The sequence below is a fragment of the Microcaecilia unicolor genome, chromosome 2 (assembly GCF_901765095.1).
Source record: "Microcaecilia unicolor chromosome 2, aMicUni1.1, whole genome shotgun sequence".
NCBI lineage: Eukaryota > Metazoa > Chordata > Amphibia > Gymnophiona > Siphonopidae > Microcaecilia > Microcaecilia unicolor.
The window spans coordinates 441,793,261-441,813,500 of NC_044032.1; the positions used below are offsets into that span (position 1 = coordinate 441,793,261).

At 42.8% G+C, this 20,240-nt stretch overlaps 1 protein-coding gene across 1 annotated transcript in view; it reads right to left on the reverse strand.

Moving 5' to 3' along the window:
• The window catches only part of LOC115461208 (dedicator of cytokinesis protein 2-like), a 1,592,043-nt gene that overhangs the window by 317,264 nt on the left and 1,254,539 nt on the right, over positions 1-20,240 (reverse strand). The window contains 1 exon segment of the mRNA XM_030190877.1: positions 13,209-13,357. Within this exon segment, the coding sequence (XP_030046737.1) occupies positions 13,209-13,357 (149 nt within the window).

Here is a 20,240-nt window from a genome sequence, read left to right on the forward strand (position 1 = left end):
GGTGGAGTTGAGAAGTAATAAAAGTGATAGGATTAGTGAGTATATGGTCTTTGGTTGCCTTCACCTCCTCCAGGACTTGTGAGGAGAAGAGCTATCCTGGTCATGCCCAATAACCTAAGGTTGAATAAAGAGGAGCTTTTTGCAAACAAAAGCATTAACTGGAGTGCTCCGAGGGGGGTGAAAGGGTACCCCAGCCCGGGAGCAGAGCAGCAAAGAGTCTGTTTGGTGCCACTGAGGCAGCAGCTTGAAGAAGTGTCCCTCTGGAGGTAAAGAACAGTCAGGGAGGTCTGGTCCTGAGAGGGTCCAGTGGCTGGGAGAAAGCCCAGCAGGACAGCTTGCCACAGAAGCACAGGAAGTATAGTCTTGGATTGTTCTGCCAGAAAGGATGGGTATTGGAGGACCGGTGGTACTGTAAATATGTAAATACCCTAGGATTATTAAAGAGACTATCAATTAAGTATTTAAAATTTATACCAAAAGCCTTGGACTGGCACAAAAAAAAACGTTTTTAGCAAATTGAACTGTTGGATATATATAAAAAAACCTGTTTGTTATAAGAGAAGTATGAAGTTTGATTATCTGCCTATTGCAGCGTTCTAGTAAAGTTCTGTTTTGCATAGCATACAAATCCTGGAGTGGAGAGTTTCTTTGGAGTGAGAGTGAAGTTATTTTACTCCCAGACTGAGAAAGAAATAAAGTAAAAGTGTGGCTTAAAACCTTACGGCCTACCGGATCTATTCCAGCCCCAGCCTGCACCCAGCTCAGTGAAATAAAACTTTTTGTTTATGGCTCTGGTTCATGTTGACCCAAAGAGCTAGCTGGTGCCTGGAACTTTGTGGTGAGGCCAAGGTTACATATGTCTATCAGCTGGAGTACTTTTCACTGTATTCTGCATGTTCTTGCCTTGTACCAACGGGGTGGCTTAATGAATAGTGTTTCGAGAGGGGTAGGTCTCAAGAACAGCTGTTATCTGTGCTACAAAGAGACAATGTCAAGAAGCTTCAGAATTGTAAAAACCTCCTAGACACTCATGGAAAGCCTTTCATCTGTCTCCTTACCGTGTGGGACAGTCACCACTTTAAAGTCAAGTTGTTGCTACATTGTGACACTACCAAAGTGTGGTGAGCCTGTCATGCGGTAATCTGGATCAACCACTGGGATGAAGCTAACAGTCGCTCAAGGGTGCATGGTTTGGAGAGAGGTATCATTGAAGGATACTATCAAAACATGACTTTTAGGGAATCCCGATAGAGAGGTTTCAACAAAAGTGAAAGAAAGCTACGAGTGTCTAAGGGGAGAGCACAGCAAAGGCTACAACTTCTAAGCAGTTTCTAGATGCAAGGAGAAACAACAATTTGAAATGTCTGTATACAATGCTAGAAGCTTAAAAAAATAAGATGGGAGAGTTAGAGGGGCATAATCGAACATGAACGCCCATCTCCATGGGCGTCTATCTCCGAGAACGAGTATGTGAAGGGGCGGGACAAACCGTATTTTCGGAAAAAATGGGCGTCCATCTTTTTTCCGATAATACGGTTTGTGCCAGCCAAATGCATTGGATTTGTGCGGATTAGAGCTGGGTGGTTTCGTTTTTCAGCGATAATGGAAACTGAAGGCGTCCAGCTCAAAAACGAACAAATCCAAGGCATTGGGTCGTGGGAGGGGCCAGAATTCGTAGTGCACTGGTCCCCCTCACATGCCAGGACACCAACTGGGCACCCTAGGGGGCACTTGTAACAATTAAAAAAAAGTTAACTACCTCTGAAGACCATAGCTCCCTTCCCTTGGGTGCTGAGCCTCCCATATCCCCCCCAAAACCCACTGCCCACAACTCTACACCATTACCATAGCACTTATGGCTGAAGGGGGGCACCTAGATGTGGGTACAGTGGGTTTTGGGGGCGGTTTGGAGGTCTCCCATTTACCACCACAAGTGTAACAGGTAGGGGGGATGGGCCTGGGTCCACCTGGCTGAAGTCCACTGTACCCACTAACAACTGCTCCAGGGACCTGCATACTGCTGTGATGGAGCTGGGTATGACATTTGAGGCTGGCATACAGGCTGGAAAAAAAAGTTTTTAAAGTTGTTTTTTTTTGGGTGGGATGGGGTTAGTGACCACTGGGGAGTCAGGGGTGGTCATCCCCGATTCCATCCAGTGGTCATCTGGTCATTTAGGGTACTTTTTTGGGACTTGTTCGTAAAAAAAAAGGGTCCAAAAAAAGTGACCCAAATTCACGCTAAAAACGCCTTTCTTTTTTCGATTATCGGCCGAGGACGCCCATCTCTCCTCGGCCGATAAACACGCCCCAGTCCTGCCTTCACCATGCCTCCGACACGCCCCCATCAACTTTGGCCATTTCCACGATGGAGTGCAGGTGAAAATGCCCAAAATGGGCGTTCGATTATACCGATTTGGGCGCCCACGGGAGAAAGATGCCCATCTCGCGATTTGGGTCGAAATATGGGCGTCTTTCTCTTTCGAAAATAAGGCAGTTAGTGTATATAGTATTAAATGAAGAAGTAGATATAATAGGCATCTTAGAGACTTGGTAGAAGGACAATCAATGGGACACTGTGTTACCAGGGCACAAATTATATCACAATGGTAAGATGGATCAAATTGGAGGAGGGGGGGGGGGGGGTTGCGCTATATGTTAGAGAGAATTGAGCCAAACAAAATAAAAATTCTGCAAGAAACAGCAACGTGGAATCCTTATGGTTAGCCATGAGTGAAGGGAAGGAATATAGTGGTAGGGTTATACTACTATCTGCCAAGCCAGAACAATCAGACAGATGAAGAAATCTTAACAGAAATTAGGAAAGTTAGCAAATTTGGCAACAATATAATAGTGGGTTCTTTCAATTACCCCAATACTGATTGGATAAAAGTCATATCAGAGAGTGCAAGGGTTGCAAAATTCCTAGATGTAATAAATGAATACTTCTTGGAGTAGCTGGTCCAGAAATTAACAAGAAGGGAGCTATTTTAGATCTAGTCCTTAGTGGAATGAGGGACTCAGTACAAAAGGTAATGGTGTTGGGTCCACTGGAAAACAGTGATCGTAACATAATAAAATTTGACTTAATAACTAAAGCAACGTCACTAAGGAAATCTACTGTATCAGCATTTAAGTTTTGAAAGGGCAGCTATGATAAAATGAGGAAAATAATTATAAAAATGCTACAAGGATCAGCTGCTAAGGTTAGGGGACATTGTTTAAAAATACTGTTTTGGAATCCCAGACCAGATGTATTCCACGTATTAATAAAGGTGGAAAGAAGAGCAAACGATAGCCAGCATGGTTAAAGGGAAAAAGGAAAGAGGTTATTAAAGTCAAAAGAACGTCCTTCAAAAAAATAGAAAAAGGAACTGAATGAAGAAAACAAGAAGCAACAATGACAAGTTAGATACAAAGCATTGATAAAGAAGGGTAAAAGAGAACATGAAGAGAAACTTGCCACAGAGGCAGAAACTCATAGTATATGAGAAGCAGAAAGCCTGTGAGGAAATCCATGGGACCATTAGATCATCAAAGAGTAAAAACATAGCAGAGAGACTGAATTAATTTTTTGCTTCGGTCTTTACTGAAGAAGATGTAAGAGATCTATCTATACCTGAAATGGTTTTCAAGGGTGATGAAGCGGAGGAACTGAAACAAACCTTGGTGAACCTGGAAGATGTACTGAGCCAAATCAACAAATTAAAGAGTAGTAAATCACGTGGACTGGATGGTATACATCCCAGAGTACTGAAAGAACTCAAATATGAAATTGCTGATCTGCTGTTAGTGATCTGTAACCTGTCATGAAAATTGTCTTTAGTACCTGAATATTGGAAGGTGGCCAATGTAACTCCGATTTTTAAAAGGGTTCTGGAGAGATCCAAGAAATTACAGACCGGTAAGCCTGACGTCAGTGCTGGGCAAAATAGTGGAAACTATTATAAAGAATAAAATTACTGAACACAATGACAAACAAGGGAATTCTTGCCTCACCAATTTGCTTCATTCTTTGAAGGCATGAATAAAAGTGGTATGAACAAATACTGGTGTTATTGTGGTAAAAGAAGGTTTGTGTTTGGTAGATACATTGGGGAAGTTAGGGAGGTGGGATGAGGATTAAGGTATGTCCATTACAGCTTTTGGTTTTGCAGTGTCGCAGGAACTTAGGTTTTTATGTCGGGTCGGTGGGGTATGCCTTTTTGAACAGGTTTGTTTTTAGTTCTTTCCGGAAACTTAGGTGGTCGTTCGTTGTTTTTATTATCTTTGGCAGAGCGTTCCATAGTTGTGCGCTTAAGTAAGAAAAGCTGGATGCATAAGTTGATTTAACGGAATTCAAACATGCGTGGGATAGGCATAAAGGAATCCTGTGCAGAAGGAATGGATCCACAGAAGCTTAGCTGAAATTGGGTGGCGGGGGGAAGAGGGGTTGGTGGTTGAGAGGCTAGGATAGGGGAGGGCAGACCTATAAGGGGTCTGTGCCAGAGCCGGTGATGGGAGGCGGGACTGCTGATTGGGAGGCGGGAAATACTGCTGGACAGACTTATACGGTCTGTGCCCTGAAAAAGACAGGTACAAATCAAGGTAAGGTATACACATATGAGTTTATCGTGGGCAGACTAGATGGACCATGCAGGTCTTTTTCTGCCGTCATCTACTATGTTACTATGTTACTATGATTTGTATTTGAGTCCTTTAGTACTTGGGTAGTGGAGATTTAGGTAAGTTTGTGCTGATCTTGTTGTGTTTCTGGTTGGTAGGTCTATGAGGTCTGTCATGTATCCTGGGGCTTCGCCGTATATAATTTTATGAACCATGGTGTAGACCTTAAAAGTAATGCTTTCTTTGATTGGGAGCCAGTGCAGTTTTTCTTGGAGGGGTTTGGTGCTATCATAACATGTTTTTCCAAATATAAGCTTAGTGGCTGTGTTCTGGGCAGCATACGGATGTATTCATAGAAAGTATAATAATGGAATCACTTTTAATAGGTACAGTAGTAATTTATTATAAATGTCATTTGGAGGGGCTGGTTATAGGGACACCCTAGCACTGTTATATTCATGCAGAGGTTTTTTTTTTTCTCCTGGTAAAGGGCCACTAAAACAGACATCATATTATGAGAATCAGGTGCTCAACATTCAGAGTTTCTATCTATTTATTTACTTATTTATGACATTTATATCCCACATTAAACATGAATCAGGTTGAAACCTGGGAGCATTTAACATCTTTTTTTTTCCTGTGCCTAGATCAAAAGAGAAAGATGGTTTGTGGGAACTTGCTCCTTTTGTTTTGTTGGAATGCAGTGGTATATTATTATAGAAATGCACTTAATGTTGTTTATTACTACTATCTAAAAGAGAGAGATTGAATAATGAGGCCACAGCTACCTTCATGCAGAAGTCCAAAGTCAGTCTTAGGGGGTCTTTTACTAAAGCTTAGCTTGAGTTATCTTGCAGCAGGGCCCATAGGAATAAAATGGTCCCTGCTGCAGATAACTCGAGCTCAGTTTTAGTAAAAGACCACCTAAATGTGCCAACATTTTCCAGTTCTGTGATATATATTTATTTCTTCTTCAAGTCTGGTTGTAAAAGGCATGTTTTTTGGGGGAGGGTTGGGGGGGGGGGGGAGTTAATCTTTGTCTCCCAACTGTGAGTTTGTATGTAGATGACAGGGGCGTAGTCAGACACCCAATTTTGGGTGGGCCTGGGCCCAAGATGGGTGGGCAGAAGAATTCCGCCTTGTCCCACAAGTGATTTGGTCTCTCCCTCTCTCGCCTGCATACCATATGGTCTCTCAAGCATTTCCCCCACCCCCGCATACCTTTTAAATAGCAGATTTTCACCAGCAGCGAGCAGCAACTAATACACACTACTTTTGTTAGCTCCACAGCATGTATCAGTTGCTGCTCACTGCAGGCAAAGATCTGCTCTTTACAAGGTATGCAGGAGAGAGAGTTGTTGGGAGTTTTCGGCTGGTGGGGCTTGGGAATCCCTGCCAGCCTCATCATAGGTGTGCTGCTACTGGGTGGGCCTGAGCACAAAATGGGTGGGCCTGGACCCGCCCGAGCCCACCCTTGGCTACGCCACTGGTAGATGAGTCCCAAGAATAATGATGGCTAAAGGAAAGCAGCAGTATAACAGTTGGAGCAGAATGACCCTGAATTGTTTTCAGTGGAAATTAAATCTGTTGGTTACCTGCTATGTGAATATTCCATCACTCTTTCATTATGGCTACCAAGTATTACATATTTAGGGCATATGTCTTACACATAGATTGTTTAAATTAATTTATCTAGACCTTACATGCACATGGTATTGATTGTTAAACCTAAAGACAAAACCTAATGGTGGTTAAACCAATTTGATATAAAATTTGTTGTTTATGACTTTACTTGTTTTGTACTAATTTGGGTCCTACTGATCTGTACATTTGTTGTGTTATTTTGTTGAGTGGAAACGGTTGGGTGGGCTTATAGGAAGGGAGGGGAGTATGGGAGAGGAAGGGTTCTTGGAGTTGCATGACCTTATGGAATTTATAGTAAAGAATATTGTATATTTTAATATTATTTGTAAATTGGTTGCTACACTGTACCTTTATACCAATAAAACGTATATAAAGTTATGCACATATATATATATCACTTTTTGTTTTTTTTTTTTGGGGGGGGAGCCTGTTGTTAAACATTTACCAGCACACCACTGGTTAAATGATCATTTCTCTCAGTGGAAGAGGGTGAATAGTGGAGTGCCTCACAGATCTGTACTCAAACTGATGCTATTTAACATATTATAAATGATCTAGAAATGAGAATGATGAGTGAGGTGATTAAATTTGCAGATGACACAAAACTATTGAAAGTTGTTAAAATGCATGCAGACTGTGAAAAATTGTAGCAAGACCTTAGGAAACTGGAAGAGTGGGTACCTAAATGGCAGATGAAATCTACCTCCCTGTTTACTAAGCCGCGCTAGCGGCCGCCATGCGCTAATGCCGACACAGCCCATTCACTTTGAATGGGCTGTGTCAGCATTGCTGCATGGCAACCACCAGCGTGGCTTAGTAAACAGGGGGGGGGGGGGGGGGGGGGTTAATGTGGACAAAAGCAGTAATGCACATTGGAAAAAATAACCCGAATCATAATTATCTGATGTTATCTGAGTCAGCGCCCAAGGAAAAGATCTCAGTGTCGTCGCTGGCAATACGTTAAAATCTTCTGCCCAGTGTGCAACAGCAGCCAAAAAAGAAAAACAAATGTTAGGAATTATTAGGAAATGGATAGAAAAAAAGACAGAATACTATAATACCTCTATATAGGGTTACCTATTTGCAGAAATAAAAAAAGAGGGTACAAAAAATAAAAATGGTTACTACCTTTGCTAAAGAATATTTAGTCGTAGCAAACGTGTAAATGGCTTTTAGTTAATGAACACACATCAAACAGTGACTGAACTACAGTATAGCAGTAGACAATTTACTTTTCATAAAGTTCTGGATTTGAGTTTGACTGAGTCTGAGCCCAAGCGTACTTATTAGAAGAGCAGATATCCCTCAACAACTTTGACTGGCTTATAAAATAGTTTTGACATATTCAACCAGCAGGGAAACTGAGAGATCAGCAATGCCTTTCTCTCTCTTTAGCACCCCCACATGTCCAGACTGACTGACAGACCAGAGATTGTTTCTCTCATTATGTGGGTAGGTATGTCAATGATAGGCACATAAAATAAAAGGAGAATATTTTCCTTAAAATTAAAAAAACTGGAGGATATAGCTGAAGAATTCCAAAAAGAGGATCCTAACAAATAGATTGGGAAGCAGCCTGCTAGTCCCAGTAGAATGGAAGATGAAGAAGCAGGCACAATGAAAGGTGAATTAGAAGCCTATATTGTAGAAAAGTGGGTAAAAGGGCAGAGAATGAGCAGATATCCCACTGTGTCTGAACCGTCTGTATTACACGTCAGGACTTTTACTTTTGGTGAAGTGATTTTTATACCTTGAAGGTTTTACCTGGCAGAATTATACCTCAAGGCTTTTACCTTTGGTGGAATGACATTACCAAATCTTGAGGTATATGGATCGCCCCTGAAGCAGCCCTTCTGGATGAAACACAGCTATGTCGGGCGTCTTTTACCCGCTCTCTATAATAAAGGCTTTTAATTCACCTTTCATTGTGTCTGCTTCTTCATCTTCCATTCGAAGTCCAAAAAACAGGGCATTCTCTTTTGAGAATGTATGATGTCCCTACTTCTGTACTGCTCCATAGTGCAAACTCACCTTGAGTATTGTGTGTAATTTTGGTTGCTGTATCTCAAAAAAGATATAATGGAATCAGAAAAGGTTCAAAGAAGGGAAACCAAAATGATTAAGGCAATAGAACTCCTCTCATATGAGGAAAGGCTAAAGGGGTTAGGACTCTTCAGCTTGGAAAAAAGATGGCTGAGGGGGATATAATAGAGGCCTACAAAATCCCTAGTGTGTAGAATGGGCAAATATGAGTCGATTGTTTATTCTTTCAAAAAAATAACATGTACAGTGGGGGAAATAAGTATTTGATCCCTTGCTGATTTTGTAAGTTTGCCCACTGACAAAGACATGAGCAGCCCATAATTGAAGGGTAGGTTATTGGTAACAGTGAGAGATAGCACATCACAAATTAAATCCGGAAATCACATTGTGGAAAGTATATGAATTTATTTGCATTCTGCAGAGGGAAATAAGTATTTGATCCCCCACCAACCAGTAAGAGATCTGGCCCCTACAGACCAGGTAGATGCTCCAAATCAACTCGTTACCTGCATGACAGACAGCTGTCGGCAATGGTCACCTGTATGAAAGACACCTGTCCACAGACTCAGTGAATCAGTCAGACTCTAACCTCTACAAAATGGCCAAGAGCAAGGAGCTGTCTAAGGATGTCAGGGACAAGATCATACACCTGCACAAGGCTGGAATGGGCTACAAAACCATCAGTAAGACGCTGGGCGAGAAGGAGACAACTGTTGGTGCCATAGTAAGAAAATGGAAGAAGTACAAAATGACTGTCAATCGACAAAGATCTGGGGCTCCACGCAAAATCTCACCTCGTGGGGTATCCTTGATCATGAGGAAGGTTAGAAATCAGCCTACAACTACAAGGGGGGAACTTGTCAATGATCTCAAGGCAGCTGGGACCACTGTCACCACGAAAACCATTGGTAACACATTACGACATAACGGATTGCAATCCTGCAGTGCCCGCAAGGTCCCCCTGCTCCGGAAGGCACATGTGACGGCCCGTCTGAAGTTTGCCAGTGAACACCTGGATGATGCCGAGAGTGATTGGGAGAAGGTGCTGTGGTCAGAGGAGACAAAAATTGAGCTCTTTGGCATGAACTCAACTCGCCGTGTTTGGAGGAAGAGAAATGCTGCCTATGACCCAAAGAACACCGTCCCCACTGTCAAGCATGGAGGTGGAAATGTTATGTTTTGGGGGTGTTTCTCTGCTAAGGGCACAGGACTACTTCACCGCATCAATGGGAGAATGGATGGGGCCATGTACCGTACAATTCTGAGTGACAACCTCCTTCCCTCCGCCAGGGCCTTAAAAATGGGTCGTGGCTGGGTCTTCCAGCACGACAATGACCCAAAACATACAGCCAAGGCAACAAAGGAGTGGCTCAGGAAGAAGCACATTAGGGTCATGGAGTGGCCTAGCCAGTCACCAGACCTTAATCCCATTGAAAACTTATGGAGGGAGCTGAAGCTGCGAGTTGCCAAGCGACAGCCCAGAACTCTTAATGATTTAGAGATGATCTGCAAAGAGGAGTGGACCAAAATTCCTCCTGACATGTGTGCAAACCTCATCATCAACTACAGAAGACGTCTGACCGCTGTGCTTGCCAACAAGGGTTTTGCCACCAAGTATTAGGTCTTGTTTGCCAGAGGGATCAAATACTTATTTCCCTCTGCAGAATGCAAATAAATTCATATACTTTCCACAATGTGATTTTCCGGATTTAATTTGTGATGTGCTATCTCTCACTGTTACCAATAACCTACCCTTCAATTATGGGCTGCTCATGTCTTTGTCAGTGGGCAAACTTACAAAATCAGCAAGGGATCAAATACTTATTTCCCCCACTGTATAGAATGTTTGTACATTTGGGAAGCTCGCCAGGTGCCCTTGGCCTGGATTGGCCGCTGTCGTGGACAGGATGCTGGGCTCGAAGGACCTTTGGTCTTTTCCCAGTGTGGCATTACTTATGTACTTAGGGGACACTGAATGAAGTTTATTTATTTATTTTATTTATTAGGATTTATTTACCGCCTTTTTGAAGGAATTCACTCAAGGCAGTGTAGAGCAAGAATAAGTCAAACATAAGCAATAGACAATTACAGTAGTAAAATATTCAAACAACAATACAAAGTATGGAATAGTATGCTACATTACAATGTCAACACAAGTTAGGTTTAAACTGGCCAAAACTAAACCGGATATTCAATGCCGATCACCGGAAACGGCTCAGCATTGAATATCTGGTCTCACTACTGACTGCAGGAGTTAGCCGAGCTGCCTCCTGCAGTCTGAATATTGGCCCCTATAAGTCTAAGATGGCAACCACACTACTTTATCCTCTTGTGGTGTCAGAAGGCTGAGGTCCCTGTTGGCATTCTTTTAAATTGTAGGAGGAAATTTTTTTCACTCAACGAATAGTTAAGCTCAGGAACTCATTACCAGAGAATGTGGTAACAGAAGTTAGTGTATCTGGGTTTTAAAAAAAGGTTTGGACATGTTCCTGGAGGAAAAGTCAATAGTCTTCTATTGAGATAGAAATGGGAAAGTCACTGCTGTCCCTAGGATTGGTAGCATGGAATCTTGCTACTATTTGGGATTCTGCCAGGTACATGTGACCTGGATTGGACACTGTCAGAAGCAGGATACTGGGCTAGATAGACCATTGGTCTGACCCACTATGGCTATTCTTATGTCCTTTTGAAGAGGACATTTTGGCAGCATGTGCTGTGCATCAAGCAGAAATATTGCACTGGGAACACCTCTTAGTATGGGAGAGACCCAAGGACAGAATAGAATTAGCAGCGATTCTGTTTTTTGAAAGCTGAGATCTGATTATGCGGCTAGAGTTGATTTTATATCATTGATAGAAGAAGAATTCTTGCAAAGGCAAATGTATAAAAATGGTTGTCATGAGGCACAATCTTAAGCCATGGCTGTCCTTTGAGTAATTTCTTATGCTGCCTTCATGGATCAGCTGATCCCCCCCATCCCATTCTCCTCTGCCTCCTTTATCTCCCACCTCCAGTCTCTCCTTCCTTTGCTTTTGCCTTCTCTTAATCAGATTTACTCTCCCCTTTCCTTGTTTATATGGTAAACCATGCTGCTATGCCTTTTGACATTAATGGCAGTATATCAAGTGCTTGTAATGCATAAACAGATTTTAAAAAACCTCAATAAGTCAGCAGTAACAGCAAAAAGATGCATTTAATAATCCCCTTTGACTGATAAAAACCATTAGAGATGCGCTTTTGTTCTCTTTGTGAAGGACATATTTAGTGGTTGCAGATTGTTCTATATAGCTCTTCTGAGTGAGCCAGAGTTCTACTTCATTGGTACTTATCTAGGGTTACTCTATGGCTTGAAATGAAAAATCAAGGCACTCTGTGAATGAAAGGACATGCTTCCTATGTAAATGTAATAAATGGAACTATTAAGTATGCCATTATCTGTATACTGGATTTACTTGCAGATCTGCCCTGCATCCTATCCTATAAAGTGTGCACCTACATTTTATAGTGCACAATTCAAAAGAGGGTGTGGCTGAGAGAGGGCATGGGCGGGTCAGGGGCATTTATAGAAATTAGGCACAATGTTATAGAATAGGGTTATTTACATGCCCAACTGTCATTAGTTGCATGCCAAATTATACAAAAAATGATCCCAAAATTACTCTAGTAACTGTACTTAAACCACCAAACATAATCTAGAGTCTATAAGTATGGATACTTCTAATAAGGTATCAGCTTGATATCACCTCTTAATCAAAGAGATGATTTCCTAAATAATTATTAATTTTTTGGAGGATTCTCAGAGTATTAACTCACCCAGAATGAGACACAGTAAATAAAGTTTACAATCTCTACGGGTGGTTGAGCATCTCAGTCACTGAATCGCTCCATGGTTTTTATATCAATGCCAAGTTTTACTAAATTTTTTGAAAAAAACACATAAGTGCTCTAATTACATCACAGTGAATAACTCAAACAACGTGTCTTAAAATTTATGATTCAATTATATATATCACACTGATACCTTAGTGTTCCAAAAGTCCTCAAAGAAGACTAAAAAAAAGAGACCCTATCTAGCATTTACACCAGGTTTCACATTCAAAGTTAGGCGTGAGAGCCATGCTAAGCTAATATTTTGTAAAAGGCATTCTGCGCTAGTTTAGCATGGTTCTTCCTGGCACCTAACTTTGGGCGCCATTTCTAGAATTTCCCTTAAATGAATAAATTATCTGTTTAGCACTGAATATCACCAACTAGCAGGATAATTTCTAAGGCTATCCTCACCTTGATAGTATCAGCCTGTTAAGCAATTTAATTGGCTCAGTACTATCCAAACAACTTTTGAAATTCTGTGGATAAATCAAATGATACATTTTCTGGTAGCTGGTGAACACATAATGGCCTCCTAATATCATCTTTCATATTTTTATCAGTGATCATTTTCTGAAAAATCTATCATTTGTGCTTTGATTTGAAGAAGGCCTCTGTCAGGTCTACCGTCTTGGGGTAGGGAGTAAAATGATCAGATAATCTGAACATAGCAAATATTTGGCCTGCGTTATATGTTTTCAGTCCCGGGACTGAGGGTCTCCCCAGTACTGCAGGGAGATCATTGATATATAGTGAAGAGGATAGGACTGAAGCTACATCACTGTTGTACTCATTGATTTTACCTGAAGCTGTTTGTGTTTGTTACCTTTATCTAACAGCTTACAGGAATGATGAAGGGGACTAACAAACTTCCAGCTCATCTACTGACTCAAAATTCCTTACTGTGACACTTGGAACATATACAACAATGACATATGTCATATGAACGGGTAGAAGATTAGAAATGTCACTTTGACTTGCCCACCTCAATAACTAATTTGCCCTAAATATACCTTTCTAGAGATACGAATGGCTTGGGCAGTTCTACTTACCATGCTAAATTTGTTAGTCATCTGATATTCGCACAACATCATGTCAAAGAAGATGGGGATGGTGGACTTGCGAAGCTCAATCTCAGGTACTAGGGTCATCTCGAGAATGGGTCCCACCATGCTTGGTATGAACTCAATCTTGTGGTGTCCTGCACAAAGGTGAAAACAAGGGCTTAGCAAAATTGATCATAAGTGAGACAGTAGGTGTTTTGGTCTTTCCCCTGTGAAAGCAAGGACAACATGCAATGAAGAAGAATCAAGGACTGAAGAATTATGGTCACAACAATGATAGCACTAATTTGTATTGAACTTGTACCTTTCAATTTAACAAAGCATTAAAATGCTTTACAAAGATTTTAAAATAATGGAACACACAGCAATTCTTGCAATAGAACAAGTTTATATAAGATGCCATAAGACTTTTAACACCCACAGCATGAACAGAACTTCCATTCTTTGCCATGAGAAAAGCTTACACTTTGCAATAAGCAAATCCTGAACTCCTACCTTACGGACCAATGTATCTGTCTTAAAATTTTGACTCAAAGCACCAAAAGTTTGAAGAGGTAGGATTTATCTTTACTGCGGAAAACAAAATCCTGAGATGACCTAAGGGAGACAATCATAAAAATCTAGACATGGGAGTGTCAGACACACTGTTCACGCTAAAAATGCTTTGTGCATGTGTATTTGTATGTTTGCTCCTATGTTATCAAATCTATGTAAGCCACATTGAGCCTGCAAATAGGTGGGGGAATGTGGGATACAAATGCAATAAATAATAATAATAATGTATGTGGTCTGTATTTACATTGAAATGAAAGCAAGCCAAAAGCTACCATCAAATGAAGAGGAATGCATGAGAAGTCAGAAAGTTTAAGCCATTGAATCACAGAGCATTAATGAGATGAGACCATTTCTAGACAGAACACACCATGACTGAAAGTTGATTGAAAGTGTTTATCCCAGGGTGCACTAAAAGCAGACACCAGGAAATGCCATAGCAGTGATTTTGTGGCATCTACTGTAATCACAGTAATTGAAATTCACAAAAGGAAGTTACAGTATGAGAGGCCTTAATACATTTGATGTATTTCACTGAAAGGAACTGCAGGTAGCACCACACTCTAGGGTGTGCATTAAAATGTGCATTGAGCAGCTGAGAAAGACATCAAAATCTTTTGTCACATAACTTTCAGTGCACTACATAACATACAGCAATTCTGTGGTAAAATGCACAAGGATTTTGCAAAATAAAATGGATTTTATTCTGAAGGCAAAGCAAAAATGGAAAATATCACAATAAGAAAAGGGAATGTTAAAAATCACCACCTTCTAACTTGTAGAAAGCACTAAATGTTGCTGACATTTGGTTAAAAGTAGGTAAGATTTTGACAAGTTTTGCACCATTTTATTGCCATGATGTTCTTTTTTTTTGGAGGGAGGAACAAACCATTTTTGGTAGCTTGTATTAATCAATGACACTACAAGCAGAAATAGTTTCACAGCTATTTAAGATAAAATCTCTGTCAAGTGATATCCCTGATCTCTAACTTGTTTTAATTATTCCTCTAATACTCTAAATGGAAGCCATACCCTCTCTGTATTGTGCACAATTTCAAGACAGCAGAGTCAATTCTGTATCATGTAAAAATAAATTATAAGCTATTCACCTATAATACCCTATGGTAGGGTGAATGCCTCATCATTGGCATCCCTGAAAGGACAGATTGGTAACACAAGAATTAAAACAGAATAAGCAAGGCAAACCATGTGCGGGAGGTGACCACAACCAAAGAATTTTCCTCTAGAAGTATCAAGAATGAGGCGTGGCTGGTTCCTATGACAACCTGAGAAGGCGGAACCAGGAAGGGGAGAAGTCCACCACTTTATAAGACAGAACAGTCTGCCTTGAGAGAGGTTGAAATATGGAACTTCTTTAGCTTGAACTACAGTTCTTAAAGGTGTTTCTTCCTAAGAAAAGCTCACTGCTTTAGGTAAACCTGTATAAGAAATAGATGCAGTAACCAAAGGCATAGGGCTTGAAGTTGTCACAGGTGTAGAAGTGGAAAGCCTATCTCCCTGAAAAGCAGGTCAGGAAGAGGAGGTAGTGTGCGCTCATTTGAATAAATGCCCTAAAACAAGGGAGGAGGAAATGTTACTTGCAGGCTGAGCGGCAGGCACCACATCCCTGTTCATTGATCCCTAACAGCTTTAGGTGTCCTTTTACCAAGCTGCGGGAAAAAGGGCTCTACGCTAGCAGCGGGGGACGTTTTTCCCATTAACCAGGGCCCTTTTTATCACAGCGCGTAAAAGGAACATACTGTATGGGGAGCCTGTACCGCCACCCATTAAGGTGGCAATAAGGGCTCCTGAACTAACCTGGTGGTAACCGGGAAGCGCATGGCAATGCCGGATTACTGCCAAGCAAGCCATTTCCGGGGGTTTTCTTTTTCCCTCGGAAATGGCACATTGCATTGGGCTGGCAGTAGTCCCGGAAGAGCGAGCAGAAAGCCCTTGTTGGGCTTATCGCTTCTCTGTTAAAGGGTTCCTTATAGTGCACAGATTTACTTTTAATCTTCCACTTGCCTGTAGAGTCAAAAACCACTACATTACTACAACTGAAATACAGAGCTCTGCCAATGCTCTGGCAGTGATCCAAAGGGCTCCCAAGAGGGGCAAAGTATATAGATGCCTATGTTGCGGTTACAAAATTAAATTAAAATTTGTGCCTTTTTGGACTTCTTACATAGATGTCCTGTTACAAAATTATCTCCTCCATGTTAAATCACTTACACTCTTCCTATTTATATGTAACACCCCTTTGCCTGGGCACTTCTGGGTCCGGGGTCCGAGTGGGCTGGAGCTTCCACGAAGGGCAGACTCTATCGGACTCTCACTCACTTGGCACGCAGTGTCTCCACTTGGGGAAAGAAGTGTTAGCGGGTGGGATGACCCTTTTCTCCCCCAGGAAACTCATAGTAAAGCTCCCAACCCCTGTGGGAAGCAAAGCTGACACAGGGCCGCTGAGAGACTGAGCCGGGCCCGGGTCGCCGCCCCCCCAATCGCTACCACTGTCGCCTCCCTCTCCTGCTCTCAGGCCGCCAGCGCCGCAGTCCCCGGTCTCCACCCGCCAACCCCCAGCCCCGTTGCCAGCCCCCCTCCGTCTGCCACCGGTCCCCCTGTATTCAAATCGGCAGCGCCTCACTTCCGTGTGAAAGCGGCAGATCGCCTTTCTTCGGGCCCTCCCAGTGTCCCGCCGTAGCAGAAACAGGAAGTTACATCAAATGAGGGCAGGACATAGTGAGGGAAGCCCAAAGGAAGGCGATTGCCACTTTCACTCGGAGGTGAGGCGCTGCTGATTTGAATGCAGGGGGCCCGGTGGCGGACAGAGGGTGGCTGTCGATGGAGCCGAGGGAAGGCAGTTGAGATCGGGGACTGCAGTGCCAGCGGCCTGGGAGCAAGAGAAGGAGAGAGACCCTGGTGCCGGGCCCCCCTTGGAGGCCCAGGCCTGGGGAATTTTGTCCCCCTGCCCCCCCCCCCTCGTCGGCCCTGAGCTGACAGTTAAACATAGGCTGTCTTGGGAGGATAACGATACACTGTCTAATCCAAAATGACCACTCCGCAGTCAGCAGCTTAAAACTCAGTTTATTGGAGTGGAGGAGTGGCCTAGTGGTTAGAACACTGGTCTTGCAATCCAGAGGTGGCTGGTTCAAATCCCACTGCTGTTCCTTGTGATCTTGGGCAAGTCACTTAACCCTCCATTGCCTCAGGTACAAACTTAGAATGTGAGCCCCCTGGGACAGAGAAATATCCAGATTAGCTGAATGTAACTCACCTTGAGCTACTACTGAAAAAGGTGTGAGCAACTCTCCATCTCTCAGAGCAATCTTTAAATAAATTGTTCCTCTGATATTCCCCCAGGGGAACTCCTGTACTCTCCTTCTTTAAGGTATATTTTACAAGGTACTTTCAAACAGGATTATTTACACTTTGTACAGCTCCCTGTGCCTATCCCCAAAGATAGTGTTCCAAAGGTTGTGCTCCTTTCTATGTTTCAGGTTCAGACCCTCCTGTAACTTCCACACAGGGTGACCTTTCCGTTAGTTCACCCTGGCTACAGGACAGGCACTCCCTGGCTCCAATCCCAAGCTCCTGGGCTGGGAATCTCCTCTGCCCACCCAGAGCTCTCCTTCACAGTTCCTGTTTTTCTTAGCATCAACTCTCCTTTTCTTCAGCCAGTGGATTCACTTCTTTTAAATAGGATCCCCCTTCTCCTTCTTCGGGTCACTTGGCAGAGGCTTGCAGGCAACCAGAGACCCATAGTTACCAGCAGCTCGCCTCCTCTCCTAAAGGCTTAAAGGGCAACTAACTCTTTATCAACAGCTAACTCTACCTCCCATGTAACTCTTCCTTTCAGTGCACTTTCTCTCTGCATTTTAATCAAAAGATACTCCCCTTGGGCTGGGCTTCCTCACATCTAGGGGCCTCCCAATCACTCCCCCCCAGTGACTTTCTACAGGGATTTACTCTTTTTAATAATCTCAAACTAACAGTGGATTACACTTTTATCTATCTATTTATCTATTTCACTTGGGGTGCAAGAAATGGGGTCTGTCTGTAGGTGATCAACAGGGGTGACCATGAGGGGCATAATTGAATGAAAACGCCTATCTCCATAGGCGTTTATCTCCGAGAACGGGTCCGTGAAGGGGCGGACCGAACCGTATTTTGGGAAAAAATAGACGCCCATGTTTTATTCAACAATGTGTGAGCTGGGCGTTTTTGTTTTTCAGCGATAATGGAAAATGAAAGCGCCCAGCTCAAAAACGAATAAATCCAAGACATTTATTCGTGGGAGGGGCCAGGATTCGTAGTGCACTGGTCCCCCTCACATGCCAGGACATCAACCGGGCACCCTAGGGGGCACTTTTACAAAACCAAAAAAACAGGTAAAAGAGCTCCCAGGTGCATAGCACCCTTCCCTTGTGTGTTGAGCCCCCCAAATCCCCCTCAAAACCCACTGCCCACAAGTCTACACCATTACTATAGCCCTAAGGGGTGAAGGGGGGCACCTACATGTGGGTACAGTGGGTTTGGGGGGGTTGGACGACTAATAAGCATTAAGCAGCATAATTGTAACAGGTAGGGGGGATGGGCCTGGGTCCACCTGCCTGAAGTCCACTGCACCCCCTAACAACTCCTCCAGTGACCTGCATACTGCTGCCAGGGAGCTGGGTATGACATTTGAGGGTGAAAATAAAAAGTTGTGAAACATCATTTTTTTGTGGTGGGAGGGGGTTAGTGACCACTGGGGGAGTCAGGGGAGGTCATCCCTGATTCCCTCCAGTGGTCATCTGGTCATTTAGGGCACTTTTTGGGGCCTTATTCGTGAAAAAACAGGGTCCAGGAAAAGTGTCCTAAATTCTAGCTAAAAACGCATACTTTTTTCCCATTATCGGTGAAATGCACCCATCTTTGTTCGGCAGATAACCACGCCCCAGTTCCGCCTTCGCCACACCTCTGACACGCCCCCATCAACTTTGTCCGCATCCGCGACGGAGTGCAGTTGAAAACGTCCAAAAATCGGCTTTCGATTATACCGCTTTATTCGTTTTTGTGAGATAAACGTCCATCTCCCGATTTAGGTCGGAACTTGGGCGTTTTTCTCGTTCGATTATAAGCAGGCATAGGAGCCAACTTTTCAAAATTATTGGGGGTGCTAAGCCCAATGAAAATAACCCCTCCCTGGATACATTCAAGGAATTTTCTCAATATTAGGGGTGCTCAAGCACCCACAGCACCCACAGAGTCGGCTCCAATGGGGGTGACCATGTACCCCCTCCCCCCAGGAGCTTTCCTTCTAGTCCCCAAGCTTTATATTCACACAGTATGCAGCCACACAGGCTGCCATGAGATCTCACATGGTAGGATGGCAAAAACCTGAACAGGAGGCCAGCATACATTCAGCTGACCAAGGAGCAAGCCCATTTTCACACTGTTAACAAATGAAGGGGCTGCTCAGGCTGAAATTAGATCCCATGCAGAAGGATGACATACTCAACTAGGACATGGAGCCTTTTACTAGGTGGCAGCTAAGGTACCGTAGGTGTCTGTGGTCTGTGGATTTTAAAGCTTAGGGGGGGTCTGATTGGGGAGAGCTGAAACTTCCTGTGGCTCTACAGCTCAGATATGGGAGATGCAACAATTTATTCTTTTCTCATGTGTCTGCTATTCCTCCTCTGTAATTGCTGATGCACATACTATGTAAATGGTTGCACTATGTAATTATAATAATGATAATAACAGTAATCATAATTTTAATGGTAATAAAATTATGCCATCGTTGAAATCCCACAGCAGTACTGAAAGAGCCTCTAATGTTTATTGAGACAAGCTCAATTTTGTTTTCAAACTGGTAGGATCAATACCCCTCACCTCCTGCTCCCTACGCATCCCACCTCCAACAAGTAGTGAAGTGGCAAAATTACCTTCAGCTAGTGCTCAGCTATTGATTGTTCCTGACGAGAACACAGCTTTTTCTGGGATGAGTCTGGAATCTTTGTGGAGGCGAGACCACTGGACTGAACATCAATTTTACAGTTTGGTGAGCAATTTCCCCGCTCTGTATTGTAAGCAACGTTCACTGCTCTTCATATATATTAAAGGAAGCAGCCTGTACAGAGTACAACCTGTATTCCAGTCACCTACAGTACATGCGATTTTTCAACAGCACAAACCAAGGCAAATGGGATAAATTAACTTGTCTATATTAAATTAAAAACAACAGGTGCAGACCTGGGGGTCATGAGGGAACCTGTATTCTTACTTGGTAAATCAAGAACTGTGAAAATCCCTACTCAGGCACAGACAAGCACGGAATAAACCATTCTCAATTATGCTCTATGCATGTGCCAGAGAGGCAGCATGATTTCACCTTCAGTCTTTCTGTTTGAGAAATAGAGATAAAACAAAACATAAAAAAAAGGATAAGATGATACTATATTAGTCCAATAAAAAAGGTAAAATAGT